Here is a 25,154-nt window from a genome sequence, read left to right as displayed (position 1 = left end):
TCGCCTTTCTATAATCCAAAACTCACACTTGAAGATTGTGGAGCAAAGAACGAATCAAAGATAAGAAACTCACATTTTAGGTTCTTATGGTTGTCTCAAATAATCTGAAAAAAAGATGGCGTTGAAGTTCGGATTTAAAGCCAAACTCCAACTCCATTTTTTTACAAATCACTTGAGACAACTATAAGATTGTGAGCATGAGACCTTTTGTTCATTCTTCAACAACGATCTTCAAGATAGAATTTTGAGTTGTAGAAAGGAGATTGAAATTGATTCATAGTGTGAATCGTCCCTATGTCTCTTTGGCTCTTCATTGGATGCAAGACCGTATTACTTAATTATGCCACAAGAAGCAATTTCATCGTTCTGATGTTTCTTGACTTCTCTTTCGGCCTTTAAAACAATGGAGAAGAAGAAAGAAATAAGATGCATAAACCAGTTAGATAATGTCCTTTTATAAGCAAATATTCTTTGTCTAAATTTGTGAGGAGCATCTCTTTAATGAGTAAACTACCAGTTCAACAACTTAGTTGCATACGTTTTGCGTGTGCACAAGAGAAACAAAATAAAAATAGGACATAATATTCGGCACAAAAAAAAATGTTGTAAATTGAACAAGCCCGACGTTATAAAATTTAAGTAGAAAAGTATGTTCTAATGAGGGACATTACTGTTTTTACATTAACATAATACCTAGAATTCAAATTGATGGGTACCTTCGAAATGATGTTTTTAGTTAATCATTAATCATTATTAAGAAAAATAAGAGATAAATACCTTTATATTAAGAATGAGAGTGGTAAAGTGGAAAGTGTATAAGTTGTTCGTGCTTAACTGCTGGCCGATAGTTTACTCACACCAAGTGATTATACCAAATCTCATTGTGTTGACACCAACCATATTAGTGTATCATCATCAAGTGATAAATAGAGTAACTAACTATAGATAGCGATAAAAGTGCATATGAAACTTTCATGTATTCAGTGGTTTGGCCTAAACACCAAGTGGGATGGTGTAATGGTTACGCATGAAATTCCCAGACTGGTTAAGTGGTTACGCATGAATTCTATCATAAACTGCTTTACATTCGTTTGTCCTGTGTATATGCATAGAAAACATGTCAATATAAAAGGGGTAGGGAAGCATAGAGATCAATCGAAAATATAGTACGACTCGTCCAACCATCATATTAGGTAAAACCTAAGTTTCCATGTCCTGAACCTTTAGTTTTTCAAACTCTGAGAAAGACTGCAAGATAAGCAACCAAAGTCTAGTTTGGTAAAAACCTAAGTTTCCATGTCCAACCTAACTTACAACAGGAATTTGTCCGAAATTGTATCAAATGGTATCAAATACCAGATTTAAAGTCATTGATTTGCCAAAAACTTCATTCAGCTTCTCCTTCGGAAGGCTTGACTTCAGCATTGGCTGTTTGAGGTTCGGCTCCTCCTTCAGAAGGCCCCCCTGCATCAGTGTTGGTTGCTGGACGAGGGCACATCACATTCTTGATCACAGAAAAGTAGAAATCAAAATCTGCCTTGTATTTGGAGCAGCTTGCTTCGATCCACTTCTCTGCTACGCTGGTCGGCACACTATCCTGGTTGTCCCGCCCATGCTCTTCAATGGCAGGGCGAATTTCATCATATATGGAATTGAGCTTCGAAGCGGCTTCATTTTTTATCCCCTACATGACCGTATTGGCAAAAGTGTTCAAAAAAATTACACTTGGGTTTTCTCCTTCCACAAAATGAGCTATTATTTCATCACTAGTTTAACTACCCATACCTGACACAGCATTTTTGTCAATGAGCCCTCGCAAAGAGAGAAATGTGGAGATTCTCTTTCTCTTTTATGCGGGAAGAGTTGGGGGTGAGGGTGGGGGTGGGGGTGGGGGGCATGGAAGTTGCAATCATAATGATAACAGCTACTACTTGGAAGCATACTAAAACGCATAAAAATGATACTATCCAACCTGCCAACCTCCCCCCCCCCCCCCTTTCAGGTTTTCTCGTTCCCTCTCCTCTCTCACAAATGCTAAAGAGTAGATAATGAGCCAAATCTACTGAAAAGATACTAAAAGATTTCCAACTTCAAAGGATTTTCAACAACACATAACCATTCCGCGTCTGAAAATTCCTACGTGCCACTACAAGACCATTACTGTTATAAAACATCTGAAACATAGCAGACAGTGTTGGTATGGTCCAACAGAAAAAAGGACTCAGGCTGAGAAAGGTGGAGGGTTGAGTAATCAGTAAACTTTGGCATTGTTGTAGTGCCTAGGAATACAAATATGGCCATCAATATGCTTTGTGTATAACCGAATAGAACTATGTTTAGCTGCGGAGCACAAAATTAAATAATTAATATCCATAACAATATAAAACACACAAGAGAGAAGATTGAGAGAGCACATATAATATGGTTGGCAGAAGGAGGCAAATTTGGAGTTAACATAAGCTATACTATTCCTAAGAGCACATACTCGTAAATCCATAACTTTATCGAAAGAAGAGCTTATGAAGTTAAATGGAGTTGAAACATTAGTCTCTTTGCCAAGCCCAGGAAAAAATATGAAAGAAAAAGTTGATAAAGTGGATTCTGTAGTTGCCCACACCATGACGTGTGACAAAGAAAAAGGGATCATACCTCGTACTTAGTAACTTCTTCCTGTGCTTCCTTTGATGCAAACATTTTAGCAAAATCGGCATCATTCACTTGCTTACGGTTGGAAGATTTGACCTTTCGCTTGGGAATATGCTGAGACTTCTTCTTTGGTGTTGAACCAGATCCAATATTATAATTCCTAGATGTGCTATTACTTCGGATGCGAGATATTGGATTTGCCTGCTGAAATTGTTGCTGGATATCCAAAGGATACAACTGACCCTGCTCATTCACCTCAGTGGTCATTGCTTTTACTTCGATGCTTCCGGGTGGAGCTGAATAATGCGGTTCCACAGAATTTAGTTCCAACTTGCACGTAGAATGCTCATTTCCTCCACTAGTTCCACTTCCAGAGATCACTGGAAAAGGTTCATCCTCTGCCGAGTCATAAAGTGGAACTTCCTCCACTGAATATCTGATATTAAGATTAGCCAGATTGTAACAAATATTTAATGATAAAAAAGAATGCTGCAAAAGCTGTAGCACCAAATTACAAAATCATCGGGAATTTTTTCCAATGAAACTCGTAAAGCACTACGTAAGATATTTCTCCTATTACAGTTGACAAATAAGTGAACGACATTATAAGTAAACTACCTTAATTATATTATTCAGTTAGAAAGTAAAGCTCAAGTCCTCCAACACTGAACCAAAATGAAACATGCTTCATCTGAATATTAACTATGCTTTGTATATTAGCGATCAGTCCCTCTTTTTGGTTTAGAATGATAAGATTTTACAAACAGAAGCACAGAGTTTGTGCCAAATTACACGCAAAACAGTTCCTTTATATCACAGTCGGAAGCTGAGGAAATCCAACAATCAGTCCCTTATTACTCAAACGTGTAACCGTAACGACCTGGCCGGTCGTTTTGAGAGCATTAGCCCCGATCCCCTATTTTCTGTTTCCCCGTATCATTTTATACTTATGTGACTTGCCGAGAGGATTTATTTTTGGTTTTGGAGTGAAATTGGACACTTGGTCCCTAAAATGGAAGCTTAAGTTCTAGGATTTTGACTGTAATTGGAATTGTACGAAGACGACTCCGGAATGGAGTTTCGTCGGTTCCGTTAGCTACGTTTGGTGATTTGGACTTATATCGGGGTCGGATTCCGATTCCGGAAGTCAGAATAGGTCCGTAATGTCAAATATGACTTGTGTGCAAAATTTGGGGTCAATCGGACGAGATTTGATAGGTTTCGGCATCAGTTGTAGAAGTTGAAGTTTCAAAGTTCATTATGTTTGAATTGGAGTGCGATTCGTGTTTTTAGCGTTGTTTGACGTGATTTGAGGCTCGACTAAGTTCGTATGATGTTTTAGGACTTGATGGTATGTTTGGTTGAGGTCCCGGGGGCCTCGATGGATGGTTAACGGACTAGATTTGGACTTGTAGAAATTGTAGAAAATCTGTTGCATCAGTTGCTGGTTTCCTTCAATCGCATTAGCGAGAGAGGTCTCGCGTTCGTGTAAGGCATCTGGGAGGCCTGCTGGGTTTTGTTCTTCGCTTTCGCGATATGGTTCCCGTGTTCGCGAAGCTTTGGAGCATTGAGCCTACGTATTCGCGATAAGGACCTCGCCTTCGCGTAGAGGTACGGGCAGAGGTCCAGGCATTTAGCCTACGCGTTCGCGGTGATGGTCCCGCGTTCGCGAAGAGTTAGATTGTGCGAGCTTCCACATTCGCGAGTGGGCCATCGCGTTCGTGAAGGAGGTTTTGGGCAGAAGGAATTTTTATGCTTCGCGAACGCGAGGAGGCTTCCACGTTCCCGAAGAAGGATTTCACTGGGCAGATATAAGCATTTCAAATCGAGGGTTTTGAATTTTTATCAAAACATAAGATAGAGAGCTCGGATTGGGACAAGATTTTGAGGGATTTTCAGAGGCATCGATTGGGTAATGATTCTTCACTTGTTTTTGGTTATATCCCACTAATCTATCATTAATTTTACCTTCTAATTTAAGATTTGAGTTGAGAAATTTGGGGAAAAAGTGGAAAAAGTTCTTTAACCAAACTTTTGGGTTTTGATTGAGATTTTGGTATCGGATTTGAGTGATTTTGGTACGAGTGAACTCATGGTTGAATGGGTGTTCGTATTTTGTGACTTTTACCCTATTTTGAAACGTGCGCCCAGGTTGATTTTTGGGGGCGATTTTCGAATTTCTTGTTAATATCTTGAGTTCATTAATTAGATTAGTTTCTTATAGTTATACTTATGGTATGTAATTGTTTTTGGCTAGATTTGGGCCATTCGGAGTCGGAAAATTTAGGAAAAGGCATTCTTACTGATTGATTGAGCTCGGTTCGAGGTAAATGGCTTGCCATAAAGGAAATCCCCTTAGAATTTGGTTTTGTTGTGATAATTCTGTGATATGTAAGTGTCGTGTACGCGGGGTGACGAGTGCGTACATGGGCTAATTGTTGCAAAACCTGATTTTTTACTGAGCAGTAACCTGTTACATCTTAATTGAGTTACACCAGCATGTGTAGTTATCCTATTTAGCCTAGTATCACATGCCTACGTATCTTAATTGCTTATTTGAAACCTGTAAAGCATGTTTAGTTGATTTCCTGCCTTTTTCTTGACTTATACTTAGTCTTACACTATAGGATTTCTTGTTGTAATTGTTGTTTCCATCAATTACGAGCTGTGTGTTTACTTTGGGACTACGAGGCAGTACCTCGGGAGATCCCTTGTCGCATATTTACTTTTAGGACTACAAGGTGGTACCTCGGGAGATCCCCGCTGCACATTTACTTGGGACTATGAGGCGGTACCTCGGGAGATCCCTTACATATTTACTTTTGGGACTACGAGATGGTATCTAGGGAGCGCCCCTGTTGTTTATCTCTATGTGTTGTGTTGTTACTTGCTTTACAAATTCTCATTGTTAGATTCTCAGTCTTTTTATATTACTAGATTTAGTGTACGTGCGTTGCACGTATTTTTTGCGTCTATTAAAAAAGTGAATAAAATTGAGAATAAGAATGAATTATGTGCAATAGCAATTGACGTCGAGATAAATACAATATTTATTTAAATTGAAAAATAAATGTTACATTGGCAAAATAGTTGAATGCAAATTTATTAGGTATCTTCTGAACTTGCAAAGGTTAAACATTTATGTAGGTTAATTATATTGTACATATATGTGTGTGTGTGTATTTTTTTTATGAAGATAATTTAATGACCCGGAAAAAATTTAGGCGATCCGGGTCCGGGGGCCCGGGCCCACGCGGAAGGGGCGGAGTAAAAAATACATCTGACCTAATATCTCTTTATAGACGATGTTCTTGGAGTAGAAAATACTACTCCAAGTATTAAGTATTATATATACTATAGTATGTATGATTATCCTTAGTCAAGTGTTCTAAACTATATGCTTTTTTGGATTTAGTTAAGGTTGTTCGAATGAGTGAATAAATTATAATAAAATTTTCTTCTCTCTTATTAATCAATACTCTTATCTCCCTCTTCAAGTTTGATTTTCCTTCTCTACTATATTTATTTTATTTCTATGCTTTTAATGATTTAAGGCATGTTTAATGAATATTATTTCTTTTTCTTTTCTTCACCTGCTAGGCTCCTTAAAATTTTAGATTTTAATAAACTTTAGTGGCTTAGACGAGTGAAAATATTCTTCAGGCATACTCATCCACATATATCCAAGCCTTTTCAAATTATTTAATTATTTGCTCGCAAAATGTGAGAAGTGGTACGTAATACCTATAAAAAGTGACAATTAGACCATATAAAATTCTATATGTCTAAAATAATTGTCTGCGCTACAAAAAGTTATAAAATATAATTTAATACGTCTAAAATAAAGTTTATGACAGGCTATAACATATAGAATACACTATTGTTAATAAAAGTTGTCACAATTGGTTTAATATTTACTGGAGTACTTTTTTTCAGAATTAATTTTATACTTGACGGACAACATCTCTTAATTCGTATCTCAAGTTAATTAAAAACTAATATCTATCTAAATATTAAAAAAAGTAATACAAGATATTCTTAAAAATATACTTCATGATTAAGTGTTTAATTCTAAGATAAATTTTTTGAAGAAAGGCTTTCATTACTATTCCTAAGATTTTAAAAACTTAATCGTGCTAGTCATACAATTTAAACAAAGAAAAAATTTATAGAAGTAAAATCTTACTTAATTTTAAACTCCTAAACATTAGGAGTTACCTATTTCAAATAAGGAAGGATTTAATAAATAAAATTTAGTTGATTTTAAAGTCCTACATATTAGGAAAATCCAATTACAATTTTGTCTAATGTGAAATCTATTTTTTAAGGGTAAAAAAGGCAAACGATATTTCGCTAAGGGCCTTCGTACTTTTAATATAGTATAGATTATATCTTTGTCTTACTTATTATATACTAGTTGCGCCCTGACCTGGCCTCGTCACTACTCTACCGAGGTTAGGCTTGGCACTTGCTGGGTACCGCTGTGGTGTACTCATGCTACTCTTCTACACATGTTTGGTGTGCAGGTACCTCCTACCAGCCCCGCTACTAGTCGAGAGTTTTTGCTACGGCTTTCAGAGACTTCAAGGTATATCTGTTAGCGTCCGCAGACCTCAGAGTCCCCCTATATCCCTTATGTTGTCCCTCCTTTATTTTTCCTAGTTACTGATGTATAGAAACAACTAGAACAAATTCTTAAAGCTTGTGACCTGTGACTACCGAGTTTTGAGAATATTGTTTATACTCGAGTGTTGGTTTGCTTGTACATGTCGAGCGGCATCTTTCAGTTATATAGTTATCTGTTGAAGTTTAGCTGTTAAATTCTGCTTTTATTTCAATTATTCTGCAATCTACTAGGCTTACCTAGTCGTAGCGACTAGGTGCCGTCACGACGTCTTACGGAGGGAGAATTGGATCATGAAAGTAACGTTCCAAAAAATAGTATATTCTCTCCATACTATCTTTCCTTTCACATTTATATATCTCTCCGAGGTTTGAATGGTGCCACTAATGTTTCTTTTTTTACAAAGAGAATCAAGATGTAGACGTAATGGAAAGAGATCAGTTCCTGAAGAATTACTACGACAAATCCAAAACTTTGAAGATCTAAGACAATATGCAGAATGCCAGACTACTTCAAGTCTTCTAAGAAAAGACATACAGGTCCGCTCTCCTTGGTGTGAATCCAAAGGTCCACTTCCTTTTTCGTAATTCACAAAAAAATAAAAATAAAAATAAAAATAAAAACTTCTATTTTTTATCAAGTTAAAACATGAGGAAGAGCACAATTACCAATTTAAAAAATATAAAAGAAAAAACCAGAAGAAGGAAGAAAAGAAATGAGAAAATTACAAATCTAACACAGCTGTAGACACTTTATTTAAGGTTTTCACTTTCATTGACTGTTACGTTTTCAGATCCACTGCCTATTGCATAAAGGTATCAACAGATCAAACAAAATCAAGTTAATAGAACACAAACAAAATCAAGTTAATAGACACGAAGCTCAATATTTGTAAGAACTACAACAAATAAAGTTGAGCATTACCTGACATCCCCATCTTCCCAAACATGGTTGTACTCCTAAGCCAAGATAAAAAGGCAACAAAAGAATAAGAAATGTGATTCAAAGACTAATATTAAATTTATAAACATCTACAATGCTCTAGAAAACAGAAGAAAGCATATGCCAATCGGCAGCTCTTTCGTCCCCACTTCTTTGTTACATTTATCAACATGAGCAAGCTTACCACATTTGTTTTTGTTGAGAAAGGTAACATATTATATATGTAATCAGCTTAAAGGCTGAGCTGGGAGCCATATTTTTTCTCATCAAATTACCGTAGTTGGAATCAGTGTGAGCGAGAAGCGCAAAAAAGCGACAGGGGCTCGCCTCGCTTCAAAAGCGAAGCGCACGCTTCATTGAAGTGAAGCGCAATTCTTAAAAAATATAATGTAAACCTTGCAAAGACACAATATAAATAATCAAAAAGTTCAATTTAAAAATATATACTGAAATATACATTAAAAAATCAAATAAACTAAAATATAACATATATATATAATAATTAATTTTCTAAAATGAAATACATATAAAATTAATCAAATAAACTGAAAATATAACATATATATAATAATTAATTTTATAAACTGAAATACACATTAAAAAAATCAAATAAACTGAAAATATAACACACATATATATAAATAATAATGAATTTTCTAAAATGAAATACATATAAAATTAATCAAATAAACTGAAAATATAACATATATAATAATTAATTTTATATACTGAAATATACACCAAAAAAATCAAAAAAAAAAACTGAAAAATATAACATATATAAATAATGGAAGAAACAAGGAAAAGGGAAGAAGAAGATTCAAACCATCGCTAGAACTCAGAAGAAAAAAGAAAGAATAAGGAAGAAGAAGAAGGAAGAAAGAAGGAAAAAGAAAGAAAACATAGGAGCATCTGGACGGGAACAAGAAGAAGAAAGAAAGAAAGAAAGAAAGAAAGAAATGAGAAGAAGAAAGGAGAAGAAGAAAATTAACTGGAAACCCTAGTTTTGTCGATGAAGAAGAGAGATTGGGTCTCTGTTTTGTCAAGCAATTACAGAAGCGAGCTTAGGGGTCTGTTTTGTATAATTACAAACAGACCCAATCTTTTTTTTAAAAATAAAAGGGCCCAGATGCGATTTTTTAACAGAAGCGATCGCTTTATCGCTTCTGTCGCTTCATCGCTTTGTTTTTTCCACTGAAGCGTGCGCTTCACAAGGTCAAGTCGCCTCTCTCAGGGAAACCTTGTCACTTCGCACTTAAAGCGACGAAGCGATCGCTTTTCCAAACACTGGTTGGAATCATAGTTCCTCCTTAGACAATCTCAAATCAACTGTGAAATCTATTATTGGTGTGATAATTAAAAAACCCCTTAAATTTGTGTATTCAAGGTCTCAGGGTTAAGACACAGTGCTCTCGTCCTAAAAGATAGGGAAAATCGGTTTACATGCTAGTTCAAAACAGTTCAATAGTGAGGGTTATCAATAATCCCCTCAGTCAACCAAGCCCTAAATGAGAAAAGGAAAAACATCTACTACATAGACTTCCAGTGTTCTGTTCTAAAATCAAACATAATAAGCAATGAGCATTTATCTTTTTATTTCTCCCGATCGGTGCAATAAGCATTTATCCTGGATTACTTCCTCTTTTCAGCCTCAAAAGCAACACGCTCTTAATCCTCTAAGAAAACTTAAGGTCCTTATATTGTGGTGCATTTTAGGCCCTTTGGATGAAGGAAGGAGAAATATGTAAAGAAGGAATAGGAAAATGACTACCAATCTTCGGGAGCTTCACATTTGATAAGTACAGGTTCTTAACAGAAGAAGATGATGACAACTTCACTGAAGCAGACAAAAAAGGAATCATTCTTTTAAAATGTCATAACTCGCAGGAATTTTAATAGATTACATTAAAGAACAGACTATCACCAACTGAGTTTTGTAATGATACACCATACTACAACATGTGACTCGCGGATTGTAGTATGTAACTAGCAAATTCAATCTATATGCATAAATCATAAATCTGTTTGTTGTTTGAATTCGGGCAAGAAGGAATAAGTGAAATGATGCTATAAAGGGCATTCTAGATAAAACAATTCACAAGAAACCATATGTTACCTGGAATCCTTGAGACTTGGCACCCAGAAATATAGAACAGTTTGCAGCTCCACATAGACAACGAACAGTTGCACCCCCGTACCACTCAAAATTATAGTTATATGCCAACTCCGTTCCAACAGATATATCTTGCTTTGCAAATATTCCTACCCTTGTTTCCCCTAACACTGTCCATTTCCTTGTTTCACAATTTGGATGGCTGGGAAATTCAGGAACACAGTATCAGTGCTGTCATTCCAAACCAATTAACCATAATAATATGCCACTGACTGACCAAGATCTGTATCTTATTTCACTTTTTAACAATTTGACAACTGACATTTCAGCACTTACCAAGAATGGTTTATGAATCTTGCAAAACTTCCCTTCCGGGTAGCATCAATGAAATAGTTAGCATTCAGAGAAATTATGTATGCATCCTTGAGCTCTGCACAAATCATGCGAAATTGTAGTAGTGATCTGGAGATGCATTGACAACCATCCCCAATGCTGATAACTTACCATGAGCTTCATAAGCCTGAGACCTTTTCTTTGCTTCTTCAGATGATATCACTTCTCCAGAGTATTCAATGATAAACTGTCCAGCCTAATCATGTTAAAGAGAGAGGAACAATTGGTTGATTGCAGCTAATTAAGAATAAGCCATAATTACAGTTACTGAGCAAAAGCCTCTGATATATTGCAGAGAACTCAAATTTGATAGGCTCAGCTATGGACATTTTCTCTTCACGTGATCGTCAAGAAAAGAAAATTCTTTTATAGGAAAAGGTAAAAGAAAGAAAAATCTTTTAATATATGTGGAAACTATGCTATAAAAATTAATTGGTCTCCCGAAAAGAAAATAGGCCGGTCGCTTCAGCAGAATTACCTTTATATTCTCATCAGCTAAAAGACCCCAACCACGCCCTTCAGTCCTGAACAACTTGGTTTTCGCATATTCACATTTCTGGAATCTCTGTGGATAGAAAAGCAAAACACTTCAAAACAATATACCTAAAAATATCTAAAATGACACTCACTCTGTATCTTTCAAATATGTCACTGAGTAGAGTCTCCCATTAGTTATTGAAGCAGTCAACCGCATATAGGATCTAGAAACTCCTACTTGCAGTAGATGAAAGGATAAATTTAAGTGAAGAAATTTAAGTTTAGGTTTTTGTTTATCAAGGAATAACTAGGAAAAAAACTAGGAGCAATTATGCTATACAGCAACTGCTCGGAACAAAGCAAGTTCAACCAAACAGTGATTCCTAGTTCCTTGATATAGCTGATAGATGAACCACTAAATTCCAAAGCATCATCTAATCACATTGCAATAAAATAGGACACCTGCTGTACAAATATACTGATGCCAGAGTACTCGATAGTTGCATTTTATCACAAAACATCAACCAACCAAAATATCACACCTTTTCAAAGAACCTTCTTGCTACAACCAAATCTTTAAACAAATGAGTCACTACTTACAGTTATAAAAAGCAGACGCTAGGGTGTCATACATGTAACGATAACCTATGCTGCGCGGACTCTCCAATGCTGCTACACTCGTATCGGATCCTCCAAAAATACACTACTTTTGGAGGATCCGACACATATCTGGCGAGATTTTGGGAGAGTCCGAGCAACATAGACGATAACACGCTTTGCTGCACGAGCATAGGATGAAAATTTTATACAACTCAGCTTCCTCATATCACACATGAACCTCTACAATGAGCAACATATGGTGTTTTTAACAGCCAAAAGATGTTTTTAATCAAAGGTATGAAACGAGAGAAAAGAAGGGAGAAAATGTTCACTAGTTAGCAATTTGCAACATAAAATAGAGCTCCTTATAGGAGTTTAGCATACAGAAAACAAGGAAGATTTCCTAGTTACATAGATGCCTAATTATAGACTTATAGTACAACCATTAAGAATATTTCATATAAGATTTGGTACAATCAATCCTGAACATATAAGAAAAGTATAAACACATTCTAACTCACACAATCAAGTTTATTTTTTGAACAGGCAAGTAATAGATCATATGCGCCGCTCTTACCACGCGAATACTTGATTTCTAGAAATTTTTGCTGACAACAAGACTTGATTCAACAGATTTACTAGAGTGAAATAACAAGACAGGTTAGTCAACATGAAATATTTACTTGACATGTTAAATAATGTGGCTGTTTATGTAGCAATTGATGGAGACTAGTGATGTGCAATGTATTGCTGATGTGGTCGGCATCTAAATTGCTCGGACACGGGTGCGGATCTAGAGGTCGGATCCTTCGAGATGTATATTCTAAGATTCGGGGATATGGATCCTAGTACGGATACGAGTGCGGGAATACAGCTAAAAATAATTCAAAAAAAATAAAAATATAAAAATATCTCTAAATTATGAGAAATTCTATGGAATACTAACGTATAGCTTGTAAAGTGTGGATTTTTATTTTTATTCTGTAACGACCCGACCGGCCGTTTTGAGCTTTTGCACTTTGCTCGCCAGTTTTCAGGCATGACTTGCCCCGTGTGATGTATTATGACTTATGTCAATCGTTGGTTTTGGTTTTCAAGTTAATCGGAATGAATTTGGAAGAACAGTTCACAGTTTGTAGCTTGAAATTTGAAAGGTTTGACCAAGATTTGACTTGTTTGTATATGATCTCGGATTGGAATTTTTATGATTTGGTTAGCTCCGTTGGGTGATTTGGGACTTAGGAGCGTGATCGGAATGCATTTTGGAAGTCCGTGGAAGGTTTAGGCTTGAATTGGCGAAATTGAGATTTCGGCGTTTTCCGGTCGATAGGCAAGATTTTGATATAGGGGTCGAAATGGAATTCCGGAAGTTGCAGTAGCTTCGTTGTGTCATTTGTGACGTGTGTGCAAAATTTCATATCATCCGGACGTGGTTTGGTTGGGTTTTCGATCAAAAGCGGAATTTGGAAGTTCTTAAGATTCTTAGGCTTGAATCCGATGTGATTTTGGTGTTTTGGTGTTGTTTTGAGCGTTCCGAAGGTTGGAACAAGTTTGAATGATGTTATGGGATATGTTGGCATGTTTGGTTGAGGTCCCGAGGGCCTCGGGTGAGTTTCAGGTGGTCAATCGGACCATTCCATATTGTTTGGAGTTGCAGGTTTTGAGATTCAGCTGTTTGCTGCGAGTTAAGAAAAATGAGTTCGCGACTTTTGGTCCATTTTCTCCATTGTTGAGCAATTTTTGGAGTTTTTGAGAAAGATTGAAGAGGGAATCGAAGGGAAACACTTGGAGGTAAGATTTTTGAACTCAATACTCGATCCTCTGTTGATTCTTACTTGTTTAATCATGAAATATGTGGAAATTAAAGCCTAAAATTGGGAAATTAGGGCTTAGATTTGGAGAGTGTAAATTGGGAATTCGAAGGGGCAATTGAGGTCCGATTTTGACGTGCTTGGTATGTATAGACTCGGGAGAGGATGAGGATTCCACTGATGTTAATTTCGTCGGATTCCGAGACGTGGGCCCGGGGCCGTGTTTGAGCAATTTCGGGATTTTTTATGTAAATTGGATATTTTCGAGTGGGCTTTGTTCCCTTAGCATATTCTAATGGTTATGTACTGATTGTGGCTAGATTTGGAGTATCCGGAGGTCGACTCGTGAGGGCAAAGGTATCGCGGGCTAGAGTTTGGACAGGATCGAGGTAAGTAATGATTGTAAATATTGTTCTGAGGGTTTGAAACCCCGGATTACACTTCGTTGTGTTAGGTGACGACCACGCTAGATGACGAGCGTGGAGTTGTGCACCGTTGGGGATTGTGACTTGGTCCGTCCCGTACGACTGTTAAGTCGCGTATTTGATTTGAAATCTTATGATGTTCCATGTTCTAGAGATTTATATTACATTTTGGATTATATGTCATGTTTGGGGCCTTGTGCCGACCTGCTGAGACCCTTAGGGGCACTTTCACTAATTTTCCTCACTCTATTTGTTTTAAAAGCATATCCTCAGTCATGTTTTACCTGTTATTGTTTAAATCTGGCTTTATCACTTTATTTCTTAAAAATGTGAAAACTGTTTGGGCTGAGTGCCCTATTTTACTGATGGTCCGAGTGATCGTGAGTTGACGACTGAGATAGACCGAGGGTCTGATTGTGAGGTTGATGACTGAGATAGACCGAGAGTCTGATTGTGAGGTTAATGACTGAGAGAGGCCGAGGGCCTGGTTGTGAGGATTATATATCTATGGATCGGGATGCACGCCGCAGCAATATATATATAGATATGTATATGGATCGGGCTGCACGCCGCAGCGATATGTTGGATCGGGCTGCACGCCGAAGCGATATAGCGCTTGGGCTGTAGGAGCCCCTCCGGAGTCTGTACACCCCCAGTGAGCGCAGTCGACTATATATATGGATCGGGCTGCACGCCGCAGCGGTTACTATATGGTACTTATTGAGCGTGAGTGCTAAGTGAGCGCTGATTGGTAAAGAGTTGAGTCACGAGTGACTGAGAGGCTATCCCGAGGGGCAATAGATATATACATGCACATGAGTGATACTTTGCCTGAGGGGTCTGGTTATGAACTTATTGATTTTCACTCCTCTTTAAGTGAGTTCCTATCGAATATATTGATTTATTGACTGCTTTCATTCATCTTTACACTGAGCCTTTTGTCGAAAACGTTGAATAAATATTTTTAAACAACTATCATTTAAGCTGGGTTTTATGAGATGTTCAGAACTTAATCACTGACTTGGCTTTTGTTATTTCCACTGAGATTTTCTTGTTATGAGGTGTTTATGACTCCTATTTTGCCCGAGGGGCTGTTTACGACTTATGTTTTGCCCGAGGGGCCGATTATGGTTTTCAGCTCTTTTATTAAAAATGGTATTGAACCCCTACTGAAACTATTGGAAGGCATTTTAAATGATTTTACCAAAGGCTGGATTTTAAATAAGGCGATTGACTCGTATTCTGATTTAAAAAGCCTGTAGTGCTTATTGAGTTTAACATAAATGTGGATTCATTGTTTCCTACTGCTCAGTCTTTATTTACTCTTATTACTTACTGGGTTGGAGTACTCACATTACTCCATGCACCTCATGTGCAGATTCAGGTATTTCGGAACCCGGTAGTGGGTGTTGGTTGCTCAGACGCGGAGTCATCAGAGTTAGCAAGGTGGTTGCACGACGTTCGCAACTCTGCTTCCTTCCTCTCATTTCCATTTCTGTACTTAGTACATTTTGACTGTTTTTGTTGTATCCAGGCCTTGGTAGATGCTCATGACTAGTGACACCCCGATATCAGGCTTGTATGTTATTTTCACACTGTTCATGTAGACTTACATTATGAAACATTTGTTTAATTAAAGGCTTAAAATGATTCTTATTGATCAATGGTTAATTTGGGTATTGTGTCGGCTGGCCTTGTCTTCACGAGAGGCGCCATCACGATCAGGTCTGAGTTTAGGGTCGTGACATATTCTCAATATATAGATAAGTAAATGATTGATAATCAAGATAAGGTGTGCTATTTTCTTCAAATTTACCCTAGTTTTGGTTATTTCGTGAATCAAGTTATATCTCATCTGGAATTTTTCCGTCAGTTGTGGTCAAAGTACCCAAAATTGTTTGACCAGATCCGGTACGAATCCCATACCCATACCCATACTAGTGTCGTGTTGACACGGGTGCGGCACCTAAGCTACCATGTCGGCGAAACTTAGGTCGGCATTATAGCGTCAATGACTCGATCACATGTACTGCTAAATGGGTAGTCCATTGACTTCACATGTCTGTCAATAACTGAAGAAATGTGGATTGAACAACTGGTTTGAAATAGTAAGGAATTAAGTATTCCTCAAACCAACCAGAAAAGAAAAAGTAAAAAAATTCAAGAATAATTTGACATCAGTTGTAAGAAAGGATGTGCAGAATTATCGATCAAAGAATATGAGGGCTACCCCTAGCCCTGTATGGGAAGAAATCACTACTAGGCCAGGAGAAAGCGAATTGTTGAATAAACCTGTATTTTAGAATAGTTTTACGTGGCTTGAAGTGGGCAAAACTTACCCAATGGAAGGTGAAAGAAGAGAAGCAACAAATGGACACTCATAAAGCAGTAGATGCAGGAAACAGTTTGCCATAGGCCTCCAATCTGATGGTTCATCTCAAGAGGGTGGGTGACGGAAAAACAAAGATGATGGAGGAAGGTAAGACAAAGGTACAGTTATAGCAGACTCATTTAAAAAAAGGTTTGATTATCGCAGAAGAAGAACACTTCCATCCGTCTAGAAGCTCTCTGTGCCAAATTGATATGAAGATCTTGATTTCTTAGTGGCTGATAGGGAGGGAAATGAGAATAATAGCCGGTGATCTACTTGGGTATGAGGAAGAGTCCCATGATGCACATAGGTAAAGGTAGCATAAGGACACTTATAAAGAAGAAAAATATAGAAGTAAAAGCATGGAAAATTGCCAAGACAAGAAACTAGATAAAGCTGTCCCATGAAACAAATGAGGAACAGCATGTTGAAGTGCTTTGAACCTCTTTGCACACCATGCAGGGAGGAGATGCTTTGACCTTTTTAGGATAATAAGATGGTTTAAAGCTAGTTTTAGAAAAAATTTATGGTAGAATAATTTCAGGATTGGTTGTAGAAATGCTTTTGGCGGTTCTTGGTTGAATAGTTTCAGGACTGCATAAAAGCTTTTCTCAAAATTTGCAGCATTTATTTTCTTTTCTTTTCTTTTTTTGCTGCTTTTTTGATAGTTTTCTAGTTCCAAAGAAGTATTTTCAGAAAATCTATACACCCATCCACAAATAATAAACACCAAGGAGAAACTATAAAAATGGTGTGACATGGTTTTTAGTCCAGAAGGTAATAACTGTATTAGAATAGCACTAAGAAAGGTAATGGTGTGACATGGCTTTTTGGGGCTTATCATAGAAGTTCTAAAATACCACTACTTTCTCTCTCTTTCTCAACACATAATGGTAACACAAATTTGGTGCACTTCCCATAAAATCTGTTGTAAGTTTAGACATCATGAAGACCACTGTAAAGTGTACTAATAAAGAGAAACATCAGAGAGAATGTTCAACTAATTAACGGAATCATCTAACTTACCTGATTCCTGCAATTCTCACCACAATGACAGTATCCTGGTGTACATTCAGTGCTGGTCAGTACATTCAAGCATCCTTCTCCACATGCACTTTCAGGATCACTGGCATCATACTTGCACTCACAAATAGCGATATCCTCTTCTTTCAGCTTCTTATGTCTGTAAGACAATAGAACATTCCACATTAAAATTGACTTAACTAAATCAAGGTGAACGGATCAAGGTATGCATCTTTTGGGGCACTGGTTTTCTTTCTCTTCTTTATGGTGATTATTTGGGATTCAAGTTAAGGCATCAGAAGCTTCAACCTTGAAAGATAGAAAGCCATAAACCACAAAATGAGCATGTAGGACACAAAAACTTTCGTAGGTATGAAAAAGAAATTTATTTCTCTATTACAGAAAGAAATTATGCTTCTCCATTCTATAGATCAAAGAAAAAGCTGAAACATAAGCGTTATACAACATTATTTTCGACTCACAGAAAGTTCTTCCCTTTAAGCTTGACCAGATAATCATAAACTGGAGTTCAAATTTCTTCTTCTACTCATTTTCTTGCCATTAGATTCATACTTCCACAGCATCCTTGGCACAACATGGAACAGGGTACAATAATTAATCAAAGTTTTTTTTTTTGGATCTAGTTTTATCTTACCAGTGAAAATAGAATTAAGAACCAATCTCTTTCGTATAGCCACAGTTTCCAGATCTTTGATATCTGAAACTAAGATGTTTGGATCATGACTATAGTCAACATACCATTCAAGTGGTACTCATAATTATCAACAGAAGTCAGAAAGAATGCAGCAATTGGCAGGGAGATCATCATTAAAAGAAGCAAAGAAAGGAATTGAGCTCACTTTCGCCCTAGAAACTCATTCTGATTAATATGTATAAATGGCATTACTCCTTCGGGCAGTTGGACCTTCAAAAAAACAAAAATAATTCACCTCTTCACTTGATATACACACAATGGCATACTGTAATGGAAAATCACTTATGTATGAGCGAAGGGGCTGCATTTATTATACTGGCTCCATAAACATTATTATACAGTATTAGTCTAGCAAATATATGACTGACAATAAGCAAAACAGATATCATATAGCTAATTGATTACACAAACAATGTAACCGACGTGTGCATCCATGTTTTGATGGAAGGGCAGATGAAGTAACTCGATAATAAGGTACAACTGAATGCAGCAACCGTCACATCAACCAGCCAAACCACTAGGATATTCAATAAGCCCACTATTTTCATAAGTAAATTTAATTTAAAACAGCAGCACTAAGACGGTGCTGGAACTGTACGATGTGTATGACTATAGCTCCTTTCTTCTGAAAGGGGTCAATATAGTCCCAAAAGAGTGTATAAGTGCTTTATTTTTCATCAACATTTCTCAATATGCCCACTTTTGTCGAGAGAAAGAACCTGACTTTGTTGAGGAACTACAGCTTCCAACTAGTTAGTTAGAAGGCAAGAACGAAGTAGAGTACTCTAGACATGTGTTGACTCAATATCACATGTTTAAATGGTCAATACAAGTTAAAGCAGCAGGGTCTACTAGAAAAAATCGCTGAAAACTACCCAATTTCCAAGATGCACCTTTTTGGTTTAATAATATCAAACCCATATAAGTACTTAACAGAACATAATATCCTCAAAATTGTTTCTAATTTCCTTAAATTTATGTCTTTAAATTTTCACATTCGAGCCAATGCCTCGAAACCTTGGTAGTGGCGTGTTGGTATGTTACCAATCTTTTCTCTCTTTTTTTGGTGGATGAGTGTTACCAATTACTATTCTTTTTAAAATAGCACAGCTATTGACAGGTATATAGCAGGCTACCAACCGACAATCTCAGGATCCAAATCCTAGAAATTTTTCTTTATTTATATTTGAGCCGACATGTAGTATATAGACATGTTCAAAATGCTGCACTAATCTTATCATCGGTTTGCCGGGTTCAGTCTTCTCGTGATTTCAGCAAGTCCACAGTGTCATACCAAGTCAAGTCCACATCGCCACAAGAAAGCATCACATTTCATGTGACGCATAAATGATCTAGAATACTAGGGGAGGAAAAAAATACTAGGTGATTTCTTCCCATCTGCCTAAGTGTTGATGGACAGAGTTACCCGGTACATGTGCTGGTGGGAGGTAGCATGTACGGGGTGGAATGGTCGAGGGGCGCGCAAGCTGGTCGAGCCACCACCACCATCATAAAAAGGAAGAATACATTTGGAATCAATAATTATATCATATAGAAACGGTAAGCTTTAGATCTAAACTCATTCAATCTTTTCCCATTTAACCCAAGGAGAGCGTCGTCGAGACTTGCAAGACTTAAATAGAAATAAATAATCTTTAAACTAAGTTAGAAATGCTAAATAAAGAATAAACGATGAGTGCATGCATCTAACTTGTCAATGGGTATCTAGATATATCAAATCCAAAAGGAGTATGATTCTCAACATTCGAAATCAAACAAGTAAAATCAGACCAAGATAGTTGTTTGAAATGCCCTCCTGCGACGGATCTGATTTTGATTAGATCTTCTCGAAGAAGGTAATTCATAAAATTCTAACTCTAGCTTCCTTAAAATTTTCTCTCCGATCTTCGTTTTTCCCTTATTCATTGTTCTTCTTTTTCACCGTATACAAAAGCGGCAAGGGGGGTTAAGAGAACGATTTTACAACTCCATCATTTTTTCTACTTTTCTTGTGTTCAGACACAAACAAAATTTGATAGTAGAACAGTGAATCTAGTTTACTAAGCGTCAAAATAGACTGTTCCTTTTAGAAATAGTTATTCTAGTGAAAAGTGGTTAAAAAATTAAGATATATCATCAATAGGTCCATTTATGGCTAAACAAGGCAAAGCTACATCATTAAAGTTTCACAACTGGCACTTTTTTAAAGGCATTTAAGAAAAACTTCAGTCTCTTTGCTCTAACAAAATTCACGTACTTTCCTTTTTTATCCATCTAAAAATGTCTTTCCTTGAATAGAAAATCCTCCCTCCAACCATTCCAGCTAACAAGTTAATATTGAGTTCTTATATCTCATGTGTGATGTAACACCTAGCTAAATTGTCTACTTTTTCCTACTTAAACTCTTAATCTAAAGACTTGTTAAAAACTATTGTCATATACAGCTTTTTACCAACTTAATATAATGAACTATTCAAATGCTTTATTCTGCCTATGATGGTCAGAGTAGGTGTTTCATAGAATATCAATTACTTACTCATTTTTATTTAGTTATCACCAAATCTGACATTACACTTTTTTCCTCTGTAACGGATTCACAAGCCCAAATTTAATAATAACCACTAATAACTAGGCTGTACCAAGATAAGTTCCCCATACCTAAGAAGATCATTTGGAATAACTAGAATTAGCTTCTCATTTGTTATACTAGTAACAGAATCTATTATGCAAGGAAACGTCATCTTGTCACTTACAAGAAAGCTTTAGATTTATTGTCTTTAAATAAATACATCCACATAATTATGTCCGAGTTATTAAATGATCATTTTGCTAATGTGAAGTAGATAAATGTATTAAGTAAACCCAATTGCCAAAAGCATTGGTCCATGTCTAAAAATTGATGGTGGTGCAAAACCTTTTCTTAACCAATGTTCACCAACCTTAGGAACAATGATGAATAAAATCCAAGAATGACAGAAAGATGAAAATCGCAGAGAAAAGTTCAAACAAGCTAGACATGTAAATTTCCTAATCGTCATGCATAGTAAAACTTGGACAAATCAAATTATGAATAGTCAGTTCTCCTTAAGAAGATTGGTTGCGTGGAGTCATAAATCATGCTGACATATTTATGGAGCTTTTCAAGGTTCATATTCAAGGTCAACTTAATTGGTTACGATATAAAAAGTATTATTTTTAAAATAAGCTCTTAGTTTGACTTGCTTGAAGAAAATTGGGAGCTCAAATCTAAGGTCACTACAAATAATTTGTTATGTTAAACCTTGAAGCTAGGTGCAGCATATATACTATATTTTTCTTTATTTGTGCCTTACAAAATCTCATGCTTTCATTGCTCTTTTGTCTTTAAATCTCCGGCAAATCTTGGCATCTTTCCACATTTTCCACTTTTGACAACATGTCTAAAAGGAAATGCAAACCTACCTATCACGAAAGCTTTATATGAGTGTAAAAGTTATTCCATAAGTGTATAACTCCATTCATTTTAAGTAGGTCGACAATAGGAATTTCAACTCTAAGATAATTAATCCTTAAAGGTCTGCTTTTCATAAAATAAGGATTAAGGGTTATTGGTATAGTAAAGTGTCAAATAAAAGGAAGAGACTAAAGAGATGTTGATTCAATAAAAGTTAAATTGGTTGACCTGAAAATGTATTTTCAAGGTCACGTTGTTAAGAAGATACTGTGAACCTAACTTAACTCCAAAAATCAGCTTACAAGTTGAGAATTGCCTAAAACCATATAAGGAGACATAACTCGTTCCCTCAATCAATGCTCACACTTAACACCCTTTCCCCAAACATGCACTTTAATATAAAGTTCATATTTCTCATGTAAATTAATAAAATCTCAAAATACTCGTCCTATTGTTTAGACGAAAGTAGAGGAGACTTACTGGATATTTTTATACTCACCCCGTTTACCTTCATGGTATAGGTTCAAATATTGCAATGGAGCACCACTATATAGAGCTTTATTGGTGAGCCCCGACTTAGCCTACTAACCCATGGAAAAAGTCAAACTCATTCAGGAAAGGTTGAAAACCGCTCAAAGTCGTCAAAAGTCCTATTTGGACAAGCGACATAGAGACTTGGAGTTCATGGAGGGTAATTGGGTATTCTGAAAGGTTTCGCTCATGAATGGTGTTATGTGGTTTTGCAAGAAAATAGAAAGTAGTTCCAAGTACATTGGGGGCTCAACATTAGATAAACCAAGAATAGGGGTCTACTCTAATACCATATTAAGAAATGAACCTTAAGTCTAACTCAAACCCGAAAGCTAGTTCAGTAGATGAGGATAGCCCAAACCTTCCCTCTATCGATGGGTCACTTAACACACACCAAAAGTTTGATCGTAAGTTTTCTTTTTCTATTTGTTTTTTTTTTTTATAAATAATTGTGGTACCTCAATTACAAAAATTCATGTTATGATATTAAAATAATACCAAACATATTATATTCAAAGTGGAATTTTATCTATATATGGATGGTTTACTGTGCACGGAAAATTTGTAGAAATGTTATTCCATAATACAGAAAATTACTTCAATACTTGACAATTTAAAATCTACCGCTACTAAGACTTGTACTTAAACCCTTAACAAATCTTATGACTTTCAATTCAATTTGATTCTCCTTCAGTGAAAATAACACTTTGAATTCTCGAGTTGGAACATCAAGTTTACCATGAAGGGCCAATGACTATAATTACTTTAAGCATTAGGAAAACAAATTGTATGTGCATGTCAGTGTTGTCAAAAAAAATTTAATGCGCGCTTAAACCCTCAAGTTAGGTGAAAAATAGGTTGAGCGTTTCATCTCACACCCCTTGGAGTACGGTCCCTCCCCGGATCCTGCGTGAATGGGGAATGTTTTACGCACAGGACTGCCAGCTTCATCTCACTTAACTGGTGCTTTAGTGCAGTCACAAGGCACTAAATCATATGCCTCATCGTAAATGGGCGATGTCCTAAAGAGGTGACACTAAATAATAAAATTCTCACGTAATTGTAAAAAAAGTTTAATTCCTTTGTCCATAGTTTTATTATTCTTCAATTTCATTCTCTCTTTTTTTCAATGTGTTTTTTTCTTCCTAAAACTCATGTTTTTTTTTTTTTTTTTGCGCTTAAAGCCCCAACATACCTCAGTGTTTTTTTGCGCTTTCTGCCTTTGATAACAATGGCATATACACACATTAGAACTACGACTCTCTTCCACAATGGTCTCTAGTTCCGCATCAAAGACACTAGTAATCCAAACACCAAAACAAAGCTTTCAATACAGTACTGCTCTTCTCAAGAAGTTACAGTTAGAGGTAGATTTTAGTCATTTTAACGTGCACAAGGGAAAAGGAAAAGCATGTTCTTCATTCTTTCTAACATTACATCCTCTAAAAAAGGATGAGACAAATTAGAAAAACGAAGGGAAAAAAAGAGATGCCTTTTTGAGGTATCAAGTACCAAGGTGAATATTATCTTGTGTTAAATATTGCATGTCCTTGCAAGCTTCACATGATGATGTAAAGAAAATAAGACCACGGCATCTTTCTTTCTAGTACTAAGATCTCCTTGAATGGATCTTCCTTTATTTCTCTGTTTCCTCATATCTTATTGTTGTTGGGAGCAAGTAGCTTAGAAATACAATAGTTCCTAAAGACACACAGTCGGTCCATCCAAAATCATACTTAAACTTTTATAATGGGCTTGAGATTCAGTAACAGATAACATGAACTTAGGCATACCACATTGCTTTTGTCTTCGCCTGAATTCAGCATTTGCGCAACCTCTGATCAGAAATCTGAAAACTCCAAAAACTCAACAACAAAAAAGGTTTCATCAATTTCTTATCCAAGCACAAGATCACACACACACAAAAAAAAGGATCACTCGCACACACAAGATAACACACATAGACATACAGGATCACTCACTCACACACACAAAAAGTAGCCATTGATGGGTGTGCCTATCCATTTTTATGCTACCTATTCTAGAAATGTAAATCTGCCCGCCAAGAAGAAAAAGTTCAATTTTGTTGCTTCTGTTACATATAAATAAACAATTTAGAAAAATCTGAATTCCCTTCTACCAAGAAAAAAGGAAAGAGCATGAGAAAACAAAATAATTCAAAGGGTGAAATTTCTCAAAAACATAATTAGGCAATGCCTTTTTTAGATAAAATCAGAATTACCCCTTCAACAACAAAAAGAACAAGGAAAAAAAAAAACTTGACCCAGAACAAAAGCCTTCCAAAATAAAAAAGCAAATTTCACAAAGAAAAAGGCTTATTCAGTTCGTTTAAGAAAAGTTTCTCAAACACCAGTAAATGTTACAATAAAAAATATAAAAAAAATCAGAATTCCCCATCCAACACACAAAAATCTTGAAAACTAAAACGGGTTAATTAATTCAATGCCTGTAAATATTAGAATTCGAGATAAAATCAGAATTACCACTTCAACAAGAAAAATAAAAGAATAAAAAGGAACCTTGACCCATAAAAATCTTTCAAAAAGCAAATTTCTCAAAAACAGGTTTATTCAATGCCTGAAATTTCTCAAACACCAGAAAATGTTATAATTAGATAAAATCAGAATTCCTGATTAATTAATTCAATGTGGGTACTAATTTTAAGTACTATACACTAAGGCATGAAATGAGTGCTTCACATCTATGTTTAACGTATGAAAAAAAGAAAAAGAAGAAAAGAGAGTAAAATTCAGCTAACCTTTGCCGCAGGGTTTACAGGAAGAAGGGTTTTGTTCTGGAACTTGAATCATCATCTTGTCTTCTTCTATATATATATATATATACAAAAAATGTGAGAGCGTGTGTACTGTGTGTGTGTGTGTGTGTGTTGTGAGAAAAGCAGAATCAGATTGTGTCACTCGCAGCCCAGATTTTCAGACGGTTGGCAAAGGTTTTAAGGTAGCTGACAAAACTTGGGTTTAATGACAGAAATATTTGAAGACTTATAGTTACGACGTCGTTTATGCTTG

General features: G+C 36.2%; 1 protein-coding gene across 2 annotated transcripts; it reads right to left on the bottom strand.

Moving 5' to 3' along the window:
* Positions 1-1,149: 1,149 nt before the first annotated feature.
* Positions 1,150-25,089, bottom strand: LOC107777647 (histone-lysine N-methyltransferase ASHH1). 2 transcript variants are annotated; one of them, XM_075236707.1, is made up of 11 exons: positions 24,884-25,089; positions 23,898-23,953; positions 18,286-18,350; positions 17,429-17,585; positions 11,197-11,283; positions 10,830-10,914; positions 10,662-10,755; positions 10,329-10,527; positions 8,195-8,229; positions 2,650-3,082; positions 1,150-1,684 (listed from the first exon to the last, which is right to left on the bottom strand). In XM_075236707.1, the coding sequence occupies exons 2-11, from the start codon at positions 23,928-23,930 to the stop codon at positions 1,388-1,390; spliced, it is 1,485 nt and encodes a 494-aa protein (XP_075092808.1). In that variant the 5' UTR covers positions 23,931-23,953; positions 24,884-25,089; the 3' UTR covers positions 1,150-1,387. The 2 variants fall into 2 exon arrangements, with proteins under 2 accessions (XP_075092808.1, XP_075092807.1); XM_075236706.1 differs by having other exon boundaries at positions 23,898-23,969; positions 24,884-25,022.
* Between the last annotated feature and the right edge of the window lie 65 nt (positions 25,090-25,154).

Source organism: Nicotiana tabacum, chromosome 18 (genome assembly GCF_000715075.1).
Source record: "Nicotiana tabacum cultivar K326 chromosome 18, ASM71507v2, whole genome shotgun sequence".
Lineage (NCBI taxonomy): Eukaryota > Viridiplantae > Streptophyta > Magnoliopsida > Solanales > Solanaceae > Nicotiana > Nicotiana tabacum.
Note: the sequence above shows the minus strand (reverse complement) of the source record. Positions and strands in the feature narration are given on the sequence as shown.

Excerpts from the sequence above, each read along its gene's own strand:
- LOC107777647 (XM_075236707.1), bottom strand. The coding sequence starts at position 23,930 with ATGCTGAATTCAGGCGAAGACAAAAGCAATGTG. Across the intron at positions 18,351-23,897 it reads GCGAAGACAAAAGCAATGTG|GTCCAACTGCCCGAAGGAGT; the intron begins GTATGCCTAAGT and ends GTTTTTTTGAAG. Across the intron at positions 8,230-10,328 it reads CCAAGTCTCAAGGATTCCAG|GAGTACAACCATGTTTGGGA; the intron begins GTAACATATGGT and ends ATCTTGGCTTAG.